This window comes from Athene cunicularia, assembly GCF_003259725.1.
Source record: "Athene cunicularia isolate RWA chromosome 2 unlocalized genomic scaffold, athCun1 chr2_part1, whole genome shotgun sequence".
NCBI classification, from domain to species: domain Eukaryota; kingdom Metazoa; phylum Chordata; class Aves; order Strigiformes; family Strigidae; genus Athene; species Athene cunicularia.
Window position 1 is genome coordinate 61,097,402 of NW_020799095.1, and position 22,100 is coordinate 61,119,501.

The 22,100-nt window shown below is 43.8% G+C and overlaps 1 protein-coding gene across 2 annotated transcripts in view; it reads right to left on the reverse strand.

The window, feature by feature from the left end:
- RREB1 (ras responsive element binding protein 1) overlaps positions 1-19,102 on the reverse strand; it is a 90,821-nt gene extending 71,719 nt beyond the window's left edge. The window contains exons 1-2 of one of the 2 annotated variants that reach the window (XM_026842961.1): positions 18,971-19,102; positions 7,223-7,593 (exon numbers count right to left, since the gene is read on the reverse strand). In XM_026842961.1, coding sequence (XP_026698762.1) covers positions 7,223-7,253 — 31 coding nt within the window. In that variant the 5' untranslated portion in view covers positions 7,254-7,593; positions 18,971-19,102. The remainder of the gene's footprint in view (positions 1-7,222; positions 7,594-18,970) is intronic. The other variant, XM_026842962.1, reaches the window with a different exon arrangement.
- Positions 19,103-22,100: the final 2,998 nt, after the last annotated feature.

A 22,100-nucleotide genomic window follows, 5' to 3' on the forward strand; every position in this document is an offset into this window, starting at 1 on the left:
GGGGGGGGGGGGGGGGGGGGAGGAGGAGAAGAAGCAAGGGAAACAAATGACAGTTTTAGGAATGTGCACCCCCACACACATGCATTTCAAACCACTTTTTCCCATGAGGCCCAAACAGGAATCCTGAACCTTCTTCATCATTTCCATCTTAGCAACACTATTAGCTTATTCAAGGCTTTCCCACTGTTTTTTTTTTTCCTAAGTGGTAGAAAAAAACCCCAAGGATCATTTAAATGAAGGCCAGACCTTCTAGTATACAAATTTAGAGAGAACTTCAAAGAAGGATATCGCATTTGAATAAACAACAGTTTACCGTTTACCCTTGAGATTACAATACCTAAGAATTGCTACTGCACTCCAAAAGGTTTCTGATGCACTAGTCTGCTACTAAGTTCCTACCCAGAGGAGCAGATTTTACTCCTGAAGCACATGGCGACACTCTCAAGCACAGATGGTCACTCCCACCCCAAGAGATGTGCACAATATCCGCACTACACTTTGAATGTGATTTTGCATCAACACTGGCAGGAAGAGTGTGAAAAGCCATCACGTGGGAAGAAAAAAGGGTTAACGCCATTCAAAGCACTGCCTCAAGGCAAAGGAAAACCAAATGAAAAAAGTTTTCCCAACTGACCTTTAGTACCAACTCTGCCCTTGCTACTGAAGTGTTGGTGCTGACTCGGCGCCCCAGTGGTAGAGAATTATACTGGCAGCGTCACCTCACTGTCACCACTGCTGGAGCACCAGTACAGAGCAGCCTATGGGGAAAGGAAGACAACCATAAAAAAGAAAGACCGTGGCATGGGAGTATCTGGTGGCCATTCTTTCACTCAGCATTCAGTAAAAACTAAGAATGTTACCCCAAAGGTTTTGAACTTGTACCTGTAACTGATGTTTTCCTCTAAGGAAAAAACAAACCAAACCAACCCTAAAAGACAACAACCAAAAGGTGCAACATCTCCTGAAAGATACTCTCTGACCACCAAAGGCAGACTGCTCCTCTTGCTATGAACTCTCTGAGCTATTAGCGATACGATTCCTTTACCTGTGTTAGCTTCCTAAAGTAACCCTACAAATCCACAATTCTTACCTAACATGCACCCAGACACAGAATAAACAAGTGAAACACATGCTCATGGCTATGCCTTAAAACTGAGCTAGGTACCACCTTCTGTTTTCAGGACAGGGCAGGGGAAGAGGCACCAAACTAGAACAAGATGACCCTGGTATTTCCAGACTATTTTGTATACGGTTACTACAACATCTAACAGTTAGGCTAAATTTTAAATATTCAAACATATTTACTACTCCTGTTTTATTTCCTTGCATGCATGGTGGGATACATATGAGCACGTCAGTTTTTATGTAGGTTTTGAAAATCACTTTCTCATGGACCACTCATGGTCCTCCGGACTTTGACTCAGATGACCAAAAGCATCTCTCCATAAAGCATACCATAATTTTAACTTAGTTAATGCCTTAAGCGAACAACAACTCTGAATCATCATGATATTCTTGTATTACATTGCTGTAATACACTGAGAACAAGGAAGCTATACTAATGTAACAGTGAGATGTCATACTGGCAAAGCAGGGGTTTCCTGGATGAAATTCACGTTATGGTCCAACTGGTTTACCACAACGCACAAAGACACCAGGCAGCCTTAATATAAAATGTATTCGTACCTATCTTCTTGGCCCTGCACTCCATTTGCTGACTTGAACAGGGTACCCAAGTTTGCTCCTTTCGCAAGCACTGTGTGCTGTGCGAACAGCCCTCACACAGGAGCCTGTGGCCTTGCTAGGCTGAGAAGGAGAACCAAGGCACACCCTGCTCCAGCACTGAGAGTGAAAGCAAAAACTGACAGGCCCCAGGTTCCCTCCAAGAAAGCTCAGGTCTCTGCACAGGCACCTCAGACGGTTCGATCTGAGCCTGCACCAAGCTCATGAGCAGCACTGTCATTCTCATGGACAACAGTGCCAAACAAAATGCACAGCACCACAAAATCTGCAATAACCTGCAGCCACATTTAGGCTCAACAGCTGCTGATGAATTTTAAGATTTTTCTAACGCCTTAGCCCTCATCCCCCCGACCAAAGAAGTATTTATGAGCTGTTCCTCATCTTCGCTGTTCGTATCGGCTTGTGGGTGAGCACCTGGCCCTTCAGGAAGCCTTTGTCACTGAATTGCAGTCAGCTTCGAGAGCTTGTTCAAGCAAAAAGGATACTGAGATTTGAAGACAGCTTAACAAACCTGGAGCCACAAGCACCACTTTTAGACACGTGAAATAATAAAGTCAGGACAACAGCAAAGTAAAATAAATGGCTGCAAGCAGACATCCCTCCATTTCTTCCCATGTAGACAACTGTAAACACCCTTCCATCCTCATCCTTGCCTGCCCACACAGCCGTCAGGAGGGCAGTGGGGAGGGGGCGTGGCTCTCCCCCCAGCCACCAGGAACCATGGCAACATGGGGAAATAGGGGACAAGTCGGGCTTTGGGCCTTACCCGGCACATCCCCTCCCCTGCGCCCTCCCCGCTGACTGAGGAGGGACACAAAAGCAATACTGTCTGTCCTTATAAGCTCTGCTTTGCATGTGTTCGGGGAGCAGGGACAGCTGTGCCGATGGCTCACAGAGTTCCAGGAAGTCGATGTGTTTCTTGGCTTTGACTCCAGTTTATTTGCCTTAGATGAAGTGGCGACCCAAGAAAGTCCCTTCGTGTCCCCCTCCGGGCTGGCACCAGCCGCAGCAGGGCAGTGTTCCCTGGGACATGGCCCAGGGTCTCCCCACACTGATCAGCCTTCCCCAGTTCAGCCACCATGTCTCTCCCTTGGGCCAGGGCTGGCTCACCTCCCACCAGGCAAGGGGATGGTCTTGGGATGCAGAGAGGGAGAGGATGGGAGCCCAAAGCAGAGGCAGGGACTGGAGGGAGCAGGCCCTGAAGGCTCTTCCCTCAGCAGGCAGGATGGAAGTGTCTTGAAAAGGTGGAGATGGGTCAGGCAAGCGCGTCATGCTGCCTGCGAAAACCACCGCTGCCCACACTCCCCAGAAGAGCAGAAGACAAAGTGAGAGAGAGAGGAGTGAAGGGGGAAGCCAAAGGAAGGACCAGCAGGCACCCCTATCGTACATGTCTGGGCCAGACAGGACGAGGAAGGGGAGGGACACCTGCCTGAGGGGAGCCCCCAGTGACCCTGGGACACAAAACCTTGCCTGCTGCTGCTGCTGCCGCTCAGAGGAGCAAGAGGGGATGAGGGATGCAAAATGAGGAAACTCTAAAATATAGGTCTGTGGGTTTGGCTTTATAAAAAAAAAATTTTTTTTTTTGCTTTACCCTACCAAGCTCAGTTAACTTAAAACCCTGAGAGGAGAGTGAAGCTATAGGTTGATGTCCCATCACCTACATGGCTAAGCAAGCACTGTGCTGAAGGAACAAGATATTTGTCCAAGAGCCCGAGGGGTGAGCTGGACAGATTGCGCTTGGAAGAGCCAGATGGAAAACATTTCTAAGTAACAGAGAAGAAAAGCAACCTCCCCTCCAAACAGTCCAAATTAGAGCACCCCTCAGCTCCGAGTGAGGAGAGGCTGCAGGGACACAGGGCAGGCAAAGCGGGACACTGGGCTTGGCTGGCTAGCTATGACGGAGATGCTGACATCCCCGACAATATATGGCCAGTCTAAACCACGGGATATCTTGTCCTTTTAAGGTGGGCCAAGAGCAAGCATATGTGCAGCAGCAGCAGCAGAGCCCCAGCCTGCCATCAATAGCCCCTGGTGTCACTAGAAAAACAGGGGGCTCCTGTGCCCTACCAACTGTCCCTGCAGATGCCCAGGCAGCCACCCTGAGAGGAGACAATCCATCCGGTTGTTCCTCTGAACGGCATCACAGAAACAAGAAGGAACAGAAGTGATGAGAGGAAGAAAAGCCACAAAACCATGCGGTTGGGCTGCTCGCTGGCAATTGGCACCTGCAGCTGTCGGGGAGGGAGGGAGGGAGGGAGGGAGGGCCTGTCCCTGGCCCCATCTCCATCCCTGTCCCTTGCCCTGATGGCCAGCAGCTCAGCCAAGGGCAGCTGTGGACCCAGGACTCAAGGCAATAGTTTAAAGCAAATCTCTGCAGGGAGAAACGAGCAAACATTTCACCCCCTCACACTTGCTCTTCACACGTAGCCAGAGGTGTGTGTGCACAGCAGGATGGGTTCGGCAGGGATTAGAGAGGCAGGATGAATCATGCCGAGGAAGACACAGAAAATCTTCTGTGCTAGTGCCCTGCTTCTTGTGTGGTGCCCTGGTTGCAATCCTCTTCCTCCAGGATGGATTTAAAGAGAGTTTCACAGAAGGCCTGAACACACAAGCAATTTTACAAAAACTGTTCTGGACTTAGGGTAAGCTAAAGCAGGAAAACACTCTTTCCTTTCAGAGTAGCTATGTCCCACATGGCCTTTCACCACTCTAACTGCATCCACATTCTAGGAAATTTCCTTGGACATGCAAATCCAAGGGTTAGAGCATCAATTTGCTTACCAGAGAGCCCCCAACGCCTCTTGCAGCCTGACTGCACTGTCTTTGCAGGAGATGCCAGCACATTCTATGCTTGGACCACTGTACTAGGTAGCACACCAAAGCACTTTACACCCCGCAAGATAACGCAGTAAAATGATGCACAACATGAGAAAATAAATAGTACAAAATATAGGGATTAAAACTAATTTCCTGGTGGTAGCATTGTCAGCCATCATGATTTTATCACGAAGCCTGTAAAATCTGATGGTGTTTACATTACTGAACAAAAATCCCAAACTTTTTTTTTTTAAGTCAAAGTTTTAGTTTTCTGTGTTGTGGAGAAAGGACAGAAACATTACATGCTCAGCAAAATACAAAAAGCAAATTAAAGTGAACAGATTAATTTTAAAGCCTCAAGCTTTTAAGGATAATCATGATCTCAGATGCACAACCTGTAATTTCTTAACACACAAGGATAGCAATATAGAGCGTCCCTACAAAACAAAGAATGTTTTGTACACTGGAACATATACCTCCCAAAACTAAAATGGCTTTTTTCTTTTTTAAAGAAGGAAAAGAATCGCAACATCTCAGCACGTTTCTAAGGTTTTATTTAAAAGCCAACACAGCCGCATTTTAATGCTACTTAAAGATGAGAATCTCTACCAAATCACCACACTCATTTTAAGCAGAAAGAGATTCAACATGCAAATATTTTGCAGAGAGAATGATTCAAGAGTTTGAAGCTCTTCTTGCTGCTCTTTTCCAGGGAGCATGACTTGCTGACAGGATTAACTACTGCCAGGCTCACGAAGCTGGGAGACAGCTGCCACATGGCAGCCATTTATTACAAAGCTCCACTCCTCTAAAGTTAGGAAAGAGGCAGACTATTTCATCTGTGTTATCAGCAGGGTTCCTCTGCTCCACAGGCTTTAGTGACTAGGCTTTTTCTAAACAAACACCTCCTTTTCTTCCCCACCTTGTTAACATCATTATCTTCCTGTCTTCTGTTTCTGGTCAGCACAGGAACTATTTCCCTATCACACTCCCCAAAACAACAATAAAAAATCTATAATCAAGACAATTTAAAACGTTCAGGAACACATATATCCCCCAAAATAGACTTTTTAATTAGAGAGTTTTAGCTTGAAATTTTAAGAGGGGTAACCACATGCCACATGGAAGAAAGAGAGATCTGCTGGAGCAAAGGGATTCAGAAGCATGCTGTACAACCCTCACTCTCCCATCCACCCTAGGTGGCATTTGTAGTATCAGCCTCCAACTGAAATACCCGAAGTGGCTACACAGCTTTTTCATGAGCAAGGTAACCTGTAGTGCTCCTTCGCAGGCTTGTATCTCCACACCAGGCAGACCCTCTGCAGACCAGCAAGACAAAGCCAACCTCTGCCCTGCACCCTATGAGGCACAAACAGGTCTCAAGTCAACCACCTCCAACAGTCTTCTAAGGACCAAGAACAGTTAGACACCATCTACATTATCTCCATGTGATATTAAGCATGGATGACCATCCCTTGCCATTCTCCTATTACTTTGAACCAGAGTTAAAAGATACAAGCTAGCTGTTTAATTTTACCTGGGGTTATTCTAGATACATATTTGCCATAGATGCCAGAGTACCACAAATCACTCAAACTGAGTTTTATTGCTTCCTCCACGTGAAGGGAAAACCCAGCCTTGAGAAAAACATCTCTCTCCCATCACTGATGAACAAGTTGCCACAGCCTTGTGAGCTCACCCAGCTGGGCAGGTAGCCTTCAGGGTTGTTTGCAGAGCTCTAAATTCTGAAATACAAAGTTCTTTCTTGGTTTAGTTAGGTAAATTAATTACAGCAGTAGATGGTGCTGGCAAGCCTCTCCCAAGTTGAGATTCTCAGAGGAAAGCCAATAGGAAAATTTTTAAACAGCAATGCTACTTGCCAGTGGTATTCTTCAGCATGAGTTTTCTATTTTGAAGTACACACAGTGAAACTAACCTGTGGGAGGTGCTTCCTGCACACTGACAAAATGAAACAGCATCTGTTAATTTTCATAGACTGTAATATGTGTGCAAAAAAAGGGTGCAGGGATCCAGTTCAGCAATTTCTTATGGAATTCAAAAGTCCCTCAAGCTTTATCAGGTGAGTACACGAAGCGTTCTCAGAAACAACACATCTGACTTGAAAAAAGATGTATTTTCAAAACACAAACTACACACACACACACACACATACATGCACACACCCTCTCCCTCCCTTCATGCACAACCACATCCAGCTGCTGACCTTCCAAGTTCCTTGTAGTATAGCCTTTGCTTTGAGACTTTAAAAGGCTAGCTAGCATTTCTAAAGGATTTTTCAAAGTACACAGGCCCAGCCTTGCAAAAGCTCATGAGGAATCCACGGAGGTCATCGTGGAGTTTAGACAGTCTGCAAACAGCATAATCCACGTGCTGGTGAGGTAAGGAATGACCAAAGTCAGGCGGATAGGCCTGGAGACTTCTGCAGCAACTGGCTCCTCCAACAATGCTGTAAACCCTGGAGGAAATGCCTGCTGATCTTCAAAGCCCTTCAGTGGGAACAGCCTTAAGTTTCCTGAACATGAGCATTCTGGTTGTGAGGCCACAGTCCTCTTATGCACGCAGGGAAAAATATGAAAACAAAGCAAACAAAAGAAATAGAATCCATTAAGGTTAATAACTGCAAATAACCAGTGAGACTGACCCTCTACTCTGCAACGAGCTGTCGGATCCATCCAGCAAAGTTTTGATGCTCCTCGGCACGACAGCCACACGGATCAAGCAGCAGCTTACAATCTCTGCAGCTTTCCTTTTTCTATTCCAGGCAGTCTTCCACACGTGTAGACTCCTGGAACGCAATACTCAGTTGTTCGGACTAGGAGGGGATGCTACAGCTTGTAGCTGTACGAGATGTCCACTGTAACTATATCAAGACCATTACAGTGCGCTGCACTGCCAGCGGAATTTTAGGTACAGCCTTCAGTCGCCTAACAGGCTGCACAGGCGACCATGGGTAAAGGGGAGTCTGGACACCTGCACACTGCAAAGAATTGCAGGAAGTTTATTTCAGGAACGCTGGGGAAAAAAAAAAAAAAAAAAAAAAAAAAAAATGTGAACAGGTTTCTCCAGTAAGTGAAGAAGTTTCAAGTTGCTATTCCTCCAGCCAAAAACGTCTGCTGCTAGTCCAAAACCACCCTCCTCTTCCAGAAAACCAATTCCACCACCAGTGCTTCACACATTGCCATCAAACAGATGATACAGACAATTCTTCCCGCAATTCACATATGAAAAGGGAAACATTTCTTTCTGCTGACTCCCATTGACATATCATATACCAAAACGTTAGCCTGAAACAAACTAGTATGAATTATGCATAGGTTCAACCCAGTTCTGGGTAAAGTAGTAGTTGCAAGTGTTCACCCTAGAGAAAACCAAACAACAGCAACAAAAAAAATCAACCAAGTGGCCTGTGCACCCACTCACACCCACCCCAATTTCTGCAATAGGACAGCCAGTGGAACCTTGACTAATCACTTTCATATAGGCACACATAGTGAAGCAGCAATGAAGCATCATAATCAGACCCATGGTACTGAAATTCATACTTTTTTGAGGAGTGATGCTTCCACATGAACACTCAGTAATATACACATACACACTCAAACAGCCACTTTCTTTTCATTCTAAAAATGAAATCACCTTGCTTTACAGTTTTAAGCCAGTACATACTATGGCAATATATATATATTTACATTAATCTTGTTGAGGTCACTTAGAATCTTCTACAACCAGGTGAACATGACCTAAAGTGTTTTTAAAGAGCCACAAAAGAAAAAAAAAAAAAAAGATAAAGGAACAAACCGTATTTCTCACCTAACTGACAGATCTCATTCTCCAAGCTTCATATAAAAATGATGTTCATTCAGAGCATAAGTGAAGGACAAAAAAACTCTCAACACCAGAACTCATACTTTTACTCAGATCCTAAATAGCAGGAGCAATTTTCCACTTCCAGGTCAGACATTATTGTTTTGTATTAAGTTTTATATGCCTTATGGAGCTCAACTGTTCAATATAAAGAGAGAGAATAATTGAAAAAAATCAGTAGCCATCTCACCTGTAGAGCAGAGAAGTCTGTATCTGAATGAATTAAAACAAGAAACTAAAGGAAGAAAGCAAGCAAACCCACTAGTTAAATAAATGTTTTTCACTGGAAGGTGAAAAAATTTTCTTAATCTATACACCCGTTTCACACATGGTAATGTGTAACTATCATTCTACCAAAAATTAGAAGAAAGTTACCACCAGATTTTCCTTCATCTAAACTTCAAACAGGGTTTCTGAAGCTAGAAGATTTCCCCATCCCTAGTTACTAATAACTGAACACAGAAACTGTCCTTTTCCTCATCTGTTAGGGTCTGGCATGCCACAGAGGCTATGGAGGTAGGCAATTTTATAAGCAGAAGTGGCAGGAACAACATCTTCAGCCTATTTAACACTGAACTTGAAGCATTATTCAGTACAGACTTGACATAAATAATATGAAAGCTCACAAGTTCAAAGGTTCCTCAGGAAATATACTCCTTTAAAACTTTCTAAAATCTCTAAACATGGATAATTTCTGAAGTAACGAGGTCTTAAAATAGCAATAAGCAAGCTTCCCAAAGGCTGGGGTAATTGGGAGGGTTATCACACCTTTGGGGGAAGTCACAGGCTGTATCTTGGCAGTGTTTCATCCCTTCGTATACCCAGGGGACTGATCAGTTCGTGATAAGCAATTAGGCACCCTAGGGAGGACAGTTAACTGTCTTACCAAAACAAAAAGGCTGCACAAATGTAAGTCCTACTAGATTAAAGAAACACTGTCTGAAGAACAGCAAATTTGTGTTTGTTCCCTTCTACTGGAACTAGCAAATATTACATTTTCCCTACATATGGCACACACAGATCTCAGAAATCTCAAATTTGAGCACGTACTTGCTGCTAAATTGGTAACAAATGCTCTGAAGCATTTGCTTTCCCAAGACACCAGTGCTGTGATGCAGGAAAAAAGGAGGAGGGACAGAAGGGAGGAATACAGTAAATAATGATTAGATGACTTGAACTAGCAAACTCATTCATTTAAATTCTCTTCCTCATTGTTAAAAAAGTCCCTAACCAAGGATCAGCTGCAGAAAGCAGGACATGGAAAGACTATATATGGCTGAATGCTGGTTGCATTTCAGAATTAAACCCCCAGTCAGCAGCAGCACCACCATTACACACCCTGCTCCTAAAAAAAGTTCTGGGAAGCTCCAACCCGCTGTGAGGCTTGCAGTGAGGCACCTATGAGTATCACAGTCCTACCCACGTTAAACATTTATCTTTGGTGAAGCAGAGAAACGAATTCACCTTTCACCTGCCAACTGATGTAAAAGCTCCGACACACACCAAAGCTGCCGATGGTGTGGTTTCTGACTTACACCAGGCCTAATGTATTTCAAAGTACTTTGACGGCTTAAAATATGAAGGAATGCTTTTCAATAAGACGACCCCCTGTTCTTTTCTGTGCTTTTATCTTTTCTTAACAGTTTGCCATCCAGTGATAGGAGGGAACCCCAGCTGCATAGCCTGAGCTTTTATCTTCTGCTGACCATGCAACAACACAAAGCTCAGTGCTGGATTTCCTGCTGGTTGCCTAAAGGGGCTGTTCAGCTTGTTTAAATATTACTTGCCTTGGGAGCCTTGGAGTTGTGCCCAAGCACTGTACTGTATCTTCCCAGCATCCATTTCAGCATGTACTTTAAAGGTCTTTAGGTTCGATGTACTATGCTCTCCCTTGCTACGGGAGGAGCCTGATGTGTCTAGAGGAAAAAAAAAAAAAAAAGCACCCGACTCCTCCCTCTCTTCCCATTCCCCCCATTAATCCCCGTGCCTCATTCCCTATGCCTCATTCCGTTACACAGCTAACAGAGGTCTCTCTTCATCCCAAAAGCATGCAATTATATTTTGTCCAGCACACTGAACCAACTGCAACAAGGAAAAAGACATTCTGGTATGAAGGGCTACAGCTAGGAAGAAATCAGATGCCATCAGATGTATCACATACAGCAAGCTATCAATGCTCAGTGAGCAAACAACCAAGAAAGTACAGTAGTAAAAGCGGGCTTTTAAGCCACACTGTGGTACAGCAGCCTCCTGCCATGCTAAATTTGGGAAGCCTCCACCATGAATTTTAGAAGAAAAGAATCCTCAAGCATGACCTTGTCCAAATTTGCAAACTTAACATCAAGGCAATTCCTTTCCTCATTCAGAGCAGTGATAAAAATAAACTACAGCTTTTACAAAACCAGAAAAACAAAAAACTATTCCATCCTCTACAAATTCTTTCAGAAGCCTTCCTTTTCACAATTACCACGCCACCGAGAGGCTGAGTTCTGGCTACAAGGTCAGGAGGGAGATAACCTTGGCCAATAGAAATGATCTGCATCACCCTGAAGGCAGCGCCAGGCGGCCACCCATTAAGCAGCCCAGCAGGCCTTACTGTTAACCTGCTTGCAGCCGATAACAGCTGATACGAATGGAGAAGGAGGAGATAAAAATCCAGATTCACGATCTATTTGTGAAAGTTGTGGACACAGCAGTTCAAATAAGGAAAACTTTAGTGAATACTGACTGTGAGAACTTTCCTGTAAAAAGATGTGTCTCATATTCCACAGCAGCTCTGATGCTGAAATGCATGTACCCCCACAAGCTGATGTGGAATTGCAGTTGTGAGGAAACTCGAGGTTAGAAGTGAAAACCTGTTTTTAATCCATTCTGCTTCGCCTCAGCCTGCAGTGTAGACTGATTTAACCTGATGTAAGCCACGGCTGTCATTCAGAAGGACAGACTGCCAGTCCTTGCTTCACCCTGCAGCTCCGGCCACACATTCTCCCCCTGGTCTCATGCCAGTCCTAGCGTTTGAACAACCACACAGTGAACCAGGATCACGGAACTGATCTGGTTTGAGATTTGCGTATTTTGGGGGATTTTTTTGTTTTTCACTTAAAAATGTACATACATATAGTTTCATCAACAGCCTTCACACAGGAGAGCTGAGACATCGTCAAATTACACCCTCTATTTGAGTAAGGGATGAGAGACCTGAGCAAGAATGTTGTCGGTAACTCTACTCCTGCGGTGCTGCAGTACCAGGGAAAGATGAAAAGATGTAGTGGAACAAACCCACAGCCGGCTCCATCTCCAGAATCCCTCCTCCCACTTCCCCTCACTAGCTTCTCTCCAGCTCAGAGTTCATTTGCAAACCCTCTTCCCTAAAGAACACTCCTATCATTTAGAAGTCTACCTGAAGTTCAGTTCTCTAATTAAACCCAGTCAAAATAAGTTCACAATAAAACAAACTACCACAACTAAAATGTCTGTACTGCAGACTCCCACAGCATCCCTGGCAATGGGGAGCAAGACAGTGAGTAGTTCCAGGCAAGGAGTTAGTAATTTTATCCTTACCTATGCAATTTTTCCAAGATCAAGGACTGGGTGTACATTTTGCACTGTCCTAAGCACAAAACAAACCCAAGTCCAAAATATCCCCCTGCCTCCCTCAGTCTTTACAGGACAGAATTAAGCATCATTTTCAACTTTTTTGTTTGTTTGCAGTCATTTGTAAATGACCCTTTCCCCATGCAAAGACAAAATTTACCCCTCCCCCCAATAAAATTCAGGCTTCATTAAGTCACATCAGTAACAATGCTGAAACAGTCTGCCACCATGTGCCACCACATGTATGGACCACAGTCCCAGAGGCCCTGATAAGTAGGACAAGCAGTTCACCTATAGTCCTCAGGTACTTTAGAAACAATATTTACAAACCTTGGGCCCTTGGACTTAACATACAGCACAGTGGGAATGGCACACATGCTCCTGCACAGGCAGTTGACCCCCTCCAGAGAGTGGTATTTATTGTAAAATGCATCACAGGATGGGACAGAAGTGGAGAAAAGAAACCAAAGCTGCAAAGGGAAAGGACATGTTGCCTGACTGAATGTCCTCAGGCACTGCTAGCTCACGTTGCTTGCACCATCTGATCGCTCAAAGCTAAACATGGAATGTAGGTAGCAAGTCATAATGCTGCGCAGGGCTGGAGACGTGACCCATCAGCTGTTTCTGCATTATAATTATTGCACTGGGGCACAGCAGGATCAAGAGTTTGCCTGGGCGGATTTCTCTGACGTTCTGGTTTGTTAAAAATGACAAGAAATGCCACACGCCACCTTCAAATTTGTGATTAGTTGCTTTTCCACAGGCCTGGCATTCCCTGTTTAAAATCATCAATCCACAAGAAGTGGAAGGCCCAGAACTATTTCGCTTTATTCAAAACAGCATTAAGAAGTCAGACTTCACAGGGCTGTGATCTCTCTCTCCCCTGTCCACAAGACAGAAAAGAGTTTCACACAAAGATGCAGTGAAGCAGCACTCCTGAACCACCATTCTCTGCACTTCTAAGCTGGTCTTGGTCATTTCCCCTTCAGGCCACTTCTGCTCCTAGGCTTTCTCCCACTTTCTTTTTATTTTTAGTTTCTGCTACTAATTAAAGAAAAAAATGAAAACCTTATTGCAATGCCATCATTTCCTTGTATTATCATATTCTCCAGTGAACTGATTAATTCTCAGAGCAAAACTGACCCCCAGCTCCCACTGGGCCTCAAGTGATGCAAACAGTTTCTTTCAGCTCTTCCTCCATTTTATTTTTGTCCTGACATGCACTGAGTAGAAGTAGAGGCCTAAGTTTTGCAACACTGGACTTAAAATGCAAGTATCCTCACTGGTATAGGTGGAAAGGAACACCTCACTTTTAGCAATTTGATTGTTTCTGTAACATGCTCAGAATTAAGCAAAGCTGAATGAGTACAAGTCAGTAAAGAAATTATTTATGCCAATATATATTCACCATGTCTTACTGTCCAGGCTTTGCCCTACATGTAAAGCTTGTTATTAAGAGGAGCACAGTTTCTCAGGCAGTGACAAGAATTTTAGTGCAAACAGGTCAACAGAAACAACTAAAATTGTAGAAGGACACCTGCAACAGCACACAGCCACAGCATTTCTGTTACACGACACACAGCAGGCAGTGTAAATTTAGATAGCACAGCCCCTTGCCCATTGTTTGCCTTTATGAGACCATGAGCATTCACAGGCCAGAGGGATGCTTTCACGAGGTCACTTAGAGCTACATCAAGCTTCCTGTTTGACACCACACAGAATCTCCCTGCCCACCCACCCATTCCTGAACCAAACAAAATAAATATTTTAGCACTTTTAGCATATTTCCAGAAAAAGATGCACTCAAAGCAAAATTGTTGTGAGGGCTGAATACAAAATGTATATCCCCCAAACTCCAAAGATGCCATTTTTCACAAGAGCAGAGAGGTACAGGGATGCCAGGTGGTTGATGGGAAGGCAGGTGGAAGGGAAGAAGACATCAGTCAGCTATGAAAAAGCTCACAGGTCAGAAAACCACACTTGAGGCTGAGAGACCAAAACTTCTGTTAGCACAAGAAGAGCACCCATCTCTAAGAAACCACTTCCTATCTTATTCTCCCCATCCCCTCCTTGATAGCCTTCTCCCTATTGTAATTCAGAACAGCCAGGCAACTGATCTCTTAACCATCCATCAGAAGAATTGGCTAATACAATGTCACTTGGCCCACCACATGAACGAAAACCACCAACGAATCCAGCTAGTGGTTAACTGCAAATTTTTACTTTACTGATTGTATTACATTGCTGAGGGTTCCCTTGCCTCTGCACATACACTGCCCTCCTAGAAATCCCCTCTGCTCAAACTCAGATTTATAAATACATGTACAGCTATTCTACACATCTGCTTCCACCTGGTGGATTACCAGAGATGGAGACTGCAGCTTTTTTAAAACAAACGTGTAAACCCACCTCTAAAATTAGTTGCATGGTAATTCTGTGGGCAAGAGCAGAGGGGAAGAGTGGTTGGGCTCAGGGGGGAGGGGAAAGCTTGCAAGAAATGGAATACAAATCACAAACATTTTGAAATTCAGTTTTTTCTCTCTTGGGAAACAAATAAAAAATGAATTTTTCTTTCATTTTGAGGAGTTTCTCAAAACAGAGGAGGATAGAGCTATTCAATATTGCTCTGGGGTACTTAATACGAATAAATTACTTCAATCAAGTGTCTTGCCAAAGAATTTACAATACTCTTTCCACAGTCTACCCTTCCATAATTAAGCAAAGAAGAAGTTTTTAAATGCACATTAAAATACATATTATACCTACACACTAATTGCTAGCCATAACTACGGAAACCAGGGGTTCTTTTAATACTTCTGCAAAGCAAATGTCAGGGAGTATCCTAAGATACTCCTTGTTGTAAAACCTTTCAGGTCTGGTTTCTAAAAATTTCCCTCTTATGATACCTTCAAATGCAGTTTTGCAGTAACTTACAGTTCCGTTTTCATATGTGTATTTTTAAAGATAGCAGCCCCCTTTGTCCTGCATATACAGCATTGGGGGTATTTCATCCTCTGTAGCTAAATTTCCCAGAAAAGCCAACTCCAGAGATCCTAGGTGTGGCACATTCCTTTTTGCTCTAGATACTTCTCCTGACTGGAAGTGAAGGTAAATATTACTCCAGCCTCAATCTGTTTCCCTCCTGCACCCACAGCAGCTTAGTAAAATACAGTCAGCAGGCTATTGCAAATTACACTTAAGGGCTCATTACAAATCAAGGCCTCAGTCTTGCTAATGAATTGATATTAATAGGCCCATTCCATGGAAGAGACCTATTAGCTTCAACAGAAGCTACAAATCTTCCTGTGCGAGCTGTGGTCTGCAAGGGAGGGCTACATGGCCCCAGGATCAGGAAGTTTGTTTACATGATGTACACAGGTATTTAGGAACTTCTGGACCTTTGTTTTTATTTAGGAGACCAGCAGTGTTCCGCAATGTGTGCAAATCTTGTCAGACAACTTTCAAGCTACCCTTACTCCATATGGAACAGAAGGGCCTACAAAGTAAAGCACATTCACAAGAATGTTTTCATCTTATACCGACAAACCCCTCAACCAGAGATTCTATACCTATACATCACATTGTAAGAGAAACGGTCATGCATTCCCTCCGTGTTTTTTGCATGTGAAAGAGAAGACAAATATATAGCTCTACACAAGGTCACTGAGTGCAATTGCTAACTCAGGATGTGGGACTAAGTTGCCAACTTCAGTATTCACAAAGCTGATCTGACTTACTCTAGTCTGGAGTAAGAGGGACACAAGGATGCTTGTCTCTCCCTGGGTCACGCATAGTCCTTTTTACCATACATATTGCAATAGACATTAAGAATACAACGCACTGGAGAAACCATCATTGCTGATGATTATCAGCTACGATAATCAACAGGTAGCTTATTCAATCAATAGTTATAACTGCAATCTCCCACCTGCTTTGCCCTTCCCAAATCTCAATGCCCCTGCACTACAAGTGTTGAGAACTAGACAAACAGGTCAGACTTCCTCCCCTTTTTTTAGGGATTCTTGGTTTGTTGTGACTTTTTTTCTCTCTAATAAGAAAATAGAGGAAATGGAAAAGCATTCAAAACCTGGTTACTTTTCCCTTAGCTGCATTCTTAGAAATGGCTGAAGAACTTTTTTTTTTATTACTTATTTTTCTTTCAACCAAAACAAACACCGCCTGAAGCTAAACACCTGACATGCAGTGTTTCAGCACAAATGGCTAAAGCTTGGTAGAGCCACGTGCAAGAGAAGACAGGGCCTGTAACAAAGCTGCCTGGTGATCTCCAACTGAAAATCCTCCTGGCGGTCCATCTTCTTTCATGAAGAGGAACTTACTGACATTCTCTCTCCATTCCTGTCCCTGATGACTCTTCCAGTATACCTGGAACTTAGGAAGCTGACTAAGCTCCCTAAAAACTGGTCTGGTCAGTCCCAGTCACCCCCACTCCAAAACAGTGAAAGCGAATGGTTTGACACCTCAGCAGATGAAGTCTCAGACTACACTGGTGGAATCGCCAGCAAAGTTAAAAATATGGTTTTTTTCCTTGAGTCCAGTTGCTGTCACAATCCCTCATTCCAAAAGTCAAGAGAGATTTTCAATGCATTTTTGGGGTTGCTTTCTTTAAGCCCATAGGATAAACTCCACTCGTGGTTATTCACGAGTCAGAAAATGTTTGCCTGGAAAAAGAAAGCAGAAAAAAACTGCAATTCTCTCACAATCACTCAAGTCCAAGAGTCACAGCCCTAGCACTGCCAGTTTCCCATCTCATTAAGTGTCTTGCAATACTTGTTTTTGTAATCGTTTTCCATGCTGTCTACACAAAAAGCTATCTCAGAAGCCAGAAGAACTACATTCCTTAAACATGGACCCTTTCCAGACTCACCCCAAACCTTTCTGTGCTTAACATACATGAACACACAGATCACTACAGGTCCAGCAGTTAATTTATTTTCAAGTTGCCATAATTTTGAGGCTAAACACTTCCTAAACTCCTCCATCTCTGATGTTCCCCCAGCTCTTTTAGAGAAGCCAGGCTGCTTCCTGCTTTCTCTCTACTCGCGGTTGCTAAGACTCCACTGCAGCCTACCGAGCTGCTCTCCCATAAGCCATCTAAGTGCACTACCGTGCATGCAGCGTGCGATTCACATTAACTACTACATACACAACATCTTTCTTTCCAAGAACTTCATAGTGAATAGTTGCTTGTTTTCCAGTTTTTTAATACACAGACACCTCCTCCCTCTCTTTCCTCACCACCTCCACTCAGAAAGACTGAAGCTCAGTGATCCCATGGTAGGTGGCAAAGCCTTTGCATCAGTGGCTGCTAGTTGGTCTTGAACCAGCTTGGGTAAGGTTCAGACAAGACACTGAGCACAAAACGCTCTTCCAGAAACTTTAAGATCCAAATGCAAATTCCCCACCCATCACCTTGAATGTCAGACAATAAAAATGCTCATGAAAGAAGTCACCGGCTAGCTGTCTGGCAGTCTGATGACTGTCAACAAGTCCTTGGGAGGAAGGGACTATGATCCAACCACTGTTGATGGTTTGACTCCCTTAGCCTCTCCACCAGATCTCACCCTACTGACCGGGCCCCACGTTCAGCTCACTTGAGTTCCTGTGTCTCTCAGATGTAACAAACAAGTAAGGGCTTAACACCACTAACAGCTGCTCGAACTCAACAGCATCTATGTCCTCTCCTTATCCTCCATCAATCTCACAGACATCTTGGGGCTCAACAACACCAACTCAGAAGTACAATGAAAAATAAACTGGTGGTCACTTCTGAAGGTAGGAGTGTACATACAAATGCAAGCTCACAATGCAATGCTCATTTATTTGCTTTGTATATTTTATATTCTCTTGTCCGAGTCAACACAAACCCCATTTTGGAAAGCCTTTTAAGAACAAAAAAGCTCAGTCCTTCCGATTTTTGTGCAGGATGCAAATCCTCCAATACTCACTTTGTGTGCATGGGGCCCCGAGAGCTGCCAGAAATAGTCGAAGGATGGGTGGAGAAGGAAGATTTCTGAGACAAATCCTACTTTTCAAAAGGTTTTAGAAATAACTGTATGATCAAACAGATGCATTGCAATGCTCCAATCAATATGTAAACTCAGAATGGAAACTATTTTAAAAATCACTATGGCTTTAGGTTTTCTACTTCTACTTATTTACAGTTTTGACAGCAAAGGATAAGTGGACTCCTGTAGAATAAAATTACTTTTCAATTTCAAGATACAAATAACACAGGGATTGGTATCTTTGAATGTTTCCTATGCATTTATATCACAGACTCAATGGTACAAACATAAGGATGCATACCTGCAAGGTTCATAACCACACCTTTGTATTAAAAAGATTACTGAGCAACCTAACAAAAGGGTGTTTACTTTTAGTGCATGCAATTCTGTATCACTCAGCCCATTTGCAATCTGTAATACCAATATCATTTAACACTGAAGACAAAGGGACCCATGTTTTTCCACCAATCAGATGGAAAAATCCACAGCAGTCAAAACCAGTCAAGAGACAAAAAAATCAGGCCTTTGGGATGCTACACTACTGTCTCCTGCATGGTTAATTTTGATGAGCTTGTTGAAGCACAGCCTTTAGCCAAGTGCTTTTTCATACAAACTCATCCGTAGCTCAGAGACGATTAATCATCATTTATTACTCACCTTCTGGCAACACCCACTTTAAGCTAGGCACCGTCCAGACACACAAAAAAAGACAGTCCCAGTCTGAAGACTTTGTGGTAAAAGGGAATCTTTTCTGAGACGCGATCCTGATAGACAGACAACTACAGACACTCATGATATGCCACACAGCTACTAGGATCTGCCAGAAAGCTGCTCACGGAATAACTTAAACACAAATACAATTCTTTCAAAAAGGGATATGTATTAAATACACCAGCTATACCTACTTTTCAGTGCCTGTCAACTGCTACTGACGTTATGGTACAAGTAAGTCTCGTGAAAGGATTTTGCTGAAGAAATACGATGAATCTTCATAGGCTTATTAACCAAAGCACCTCACTTGGTTACAGTACATAGGAAAGTAGTTATTCTGTTCTTCTGCAGCATTAGTAACTTCTCAAACAAAGAAGCCTGATTGAGGCAGACAGTGAGGGGCTTATCAGCTTAGGAAATGGGAAGGATGGTCCAATTAACTGCCAAGCAGTCAGACATAATTCACTCTGACGAGGCCAATGAGAGACAAGTCAGAGAAATGCATGTCCTGTCCATTTATGTAACACCCAAACGTTCCCCCCTGAAAAGTCTCTGCTTCTGGAAGCATTGCCTAAATAAGGAGCAAGTCACTAGAGGCAAATCCACCTGTATGATCTGCACCAAACCCGCAACCTCTCTGATTAAGCAACCGTCTCAGTGGTACAGGAGACATTGCTAGTCGCTAAACTGCTGGACCCAGGCGCTAACAGCCATCACCAAGCAGACAGCCAGAGAGCTCTGTGCAAGGTTATCTGGGGTCCACACTACTGCACTGTCTTCTCACGTGTCAAGGAATGGGACAGAAAGTAGAAGGCACAAAAAAGCAAAACCACCCCACCCTGGGCTAGGTAGGCCGCCTCATCTCCTTTTTCTGAACCACTTCTGCTAGCAGAGAAAAGAGTCAGAATGTTACTGAAGTCATTTCACAATGTTTAAAAGAAAATATATTTTAAAAAGCTGAAGACAAACCATATGTAACAGCTGATTAAGAAAGCTGTGAATCTATCCACAGTGCTGCTCTTCATGTCCTCTGCCGTGCTCAGTACCCTGCTAGCACAGGATAAACAAAAAGAGGTCACAGAGGAAGAGGAAGGGGAGAAATTCTACAAAAGATGCCAGAATGAAAAGAGAAAGTTCTCAGTGAATCATAGCTCTAGCTTGGGACCCATCACCTAGGAGGCAACAGACATTTAAAGTGGAGAAAGGAGAAAAAAGAAAGAAAAAAAAAGTCCCCAAAACACTGATCCCTAAATACAAGCTTTGTCTGACACTTATGGGAAGTGTGGAACCTTTATTCTGCAGTGAAAGTCCACATGTGGGGCCCAGTCCATTCTCTGATAGGGCACCTTGCTTTGTATAATAACCTTTGTTTTTCAAAGTGCCAGACTTAAGACTGCCAAGATCAGAAACAAGTGCTTTATGCACTATGAGCAGGAGTGTAAAAACCCCAGTTGTGTGGAATATTTATGTTACATATGGCAACATCCTATTTGTCAGACGGTTACCAGGAGCTAAGGAATCTGTACAGTACCAGCAAAGTCGCCTTGCAGCAGGGTGTTATAGCGAGCACAAACCGGACTATATATGGTATGTTTACTGAACGATTAGGCATAAACATGTTACAGAAGAAATGATGTCTTGTATTAGACGCTGGGCTTGCTGCTGCAAGGCAAACTGTCTTGCTCAGAAAGCAGTTTGTCACATATTCCTCATATGCTTCTGGCTGCGGGTGCCAGTGAAACCTCTAGAAAACAGGAACAGGTTATGCTGCAAGTAATGATTAACTACGTGGAGGATCAGCCCTCCAAGCTCCACCCGCCAGCATTCTCTGTCTCCTTGTTGCTGTTCCTCCCCCGCTACTTTTCGTCTGGGACTGTTCGCAAGGCAACCCGGCGGAGGGCACGAAGGCGCTCAAACAGGCACATGCTGCGCAAAGCGCTGCCTCTGCGAAGGGATGACGGGCACGGACAAGTGCACCCTCTGTTTCTTAAGAAACAGCTGGCAGCAGGCGAGCAAGCACTGCAACCATCCGCCTGCCCCATGTTCAAACCCAGCCGGCACAGGACTATTTCATAACGGGGCGGGGAGGCGGGGGGGGGAAATCCTGAAAGGGTAAAGGGAGGAGGGTGTACTAAAGATGCCTTAAAGCACAGCAGAAGGTTTGTATCTGGCTTCAGCGTCCTGCCTAACCTGTTTTGTGGTATGTTCCGGTAAATTCTCTTTTCAGTCGAGGTGGTTGGGGTTTTTTTTTTTTGGCAACCAGACGCAAGCTGCAGCCCCTTCTCTCCGACTCCTTTCACGCTCCATCGCACTCCAGCACAAACATAGGCACACAGAAATGAGATGCCAGAAAACAAAACGCCAAGTCCATCACAGACTGAAACTGGATGCAGTTTCTTTACTATAGGGAACTGGATCTTCCTTATCAACTCACTAGGACCAGCAGCTCTCAAGTGCCAGACTTCCCACCTTCGTCACTGCTTTTCTAAGTTAGTAACTTCTGCTGGTCCGAAAAAAAACCCCAAAACTATATAAAGTGGTAAAAGGGTGGGAAAACAAAGACTGCATGCCACACAAATCTAACCAGAGTGCAGTGCAGAGGCAGCAGCAGTGATCACAACATCAGGACGTACCATCATCACCACAGCAGATTTGTCTTCATTGTGTACAGTATTCACAGGGTTAACGGAAAGCCTGAAGATCAGAAATATACCTGCTAAGCAACAAAAGCATCAATTCAAAACTGTGCTAGGTGGTTTTTGACAGGGGTTAAGCAGTTGGTAACCAGTGGCAAGAGCTTGGTGGTGTTTCAGTAGCCATTTTAAGCAACAGACATATTAATCATGGGAGTGCAATAACAAAAGAACCAAGGGAAAAAACATGTTACAGAAATGAGGACCCCTAAAAGCTCAGCAACACACACATACCCCTCCATCACGTGTAAAATAAACTTAGAGAAGCCAACAAAGAAGAAAGATTATTCCATGACCTCCAGAGCACAGCAAATCCCTCAGAGCAATGAGTGCTAGGCATCAGAAACTTCCTGGTTTCCAGGCCGTTGTTTCACATGTTTTCTGAGGAGTTTTCATGCTGTGGGAAAGATTTCTAAGTACACTGAAAGTAAGCCTGCAACATCCCCTTCCACTCCCACAGCAAGTATGCAGTCCATAAAAGATTAAAGTGTTGGAAACATATGCTTGAGCAAAGACTCTTTTTTTAAAAAAAAAAAAACAACATATCAACAGTTTAACACTTGACTCATTTTATCAAACTATTTTGCCATCCTTTTTTTAAGGCAGTAAGGTAGGGGACTGGGGGGGGGGG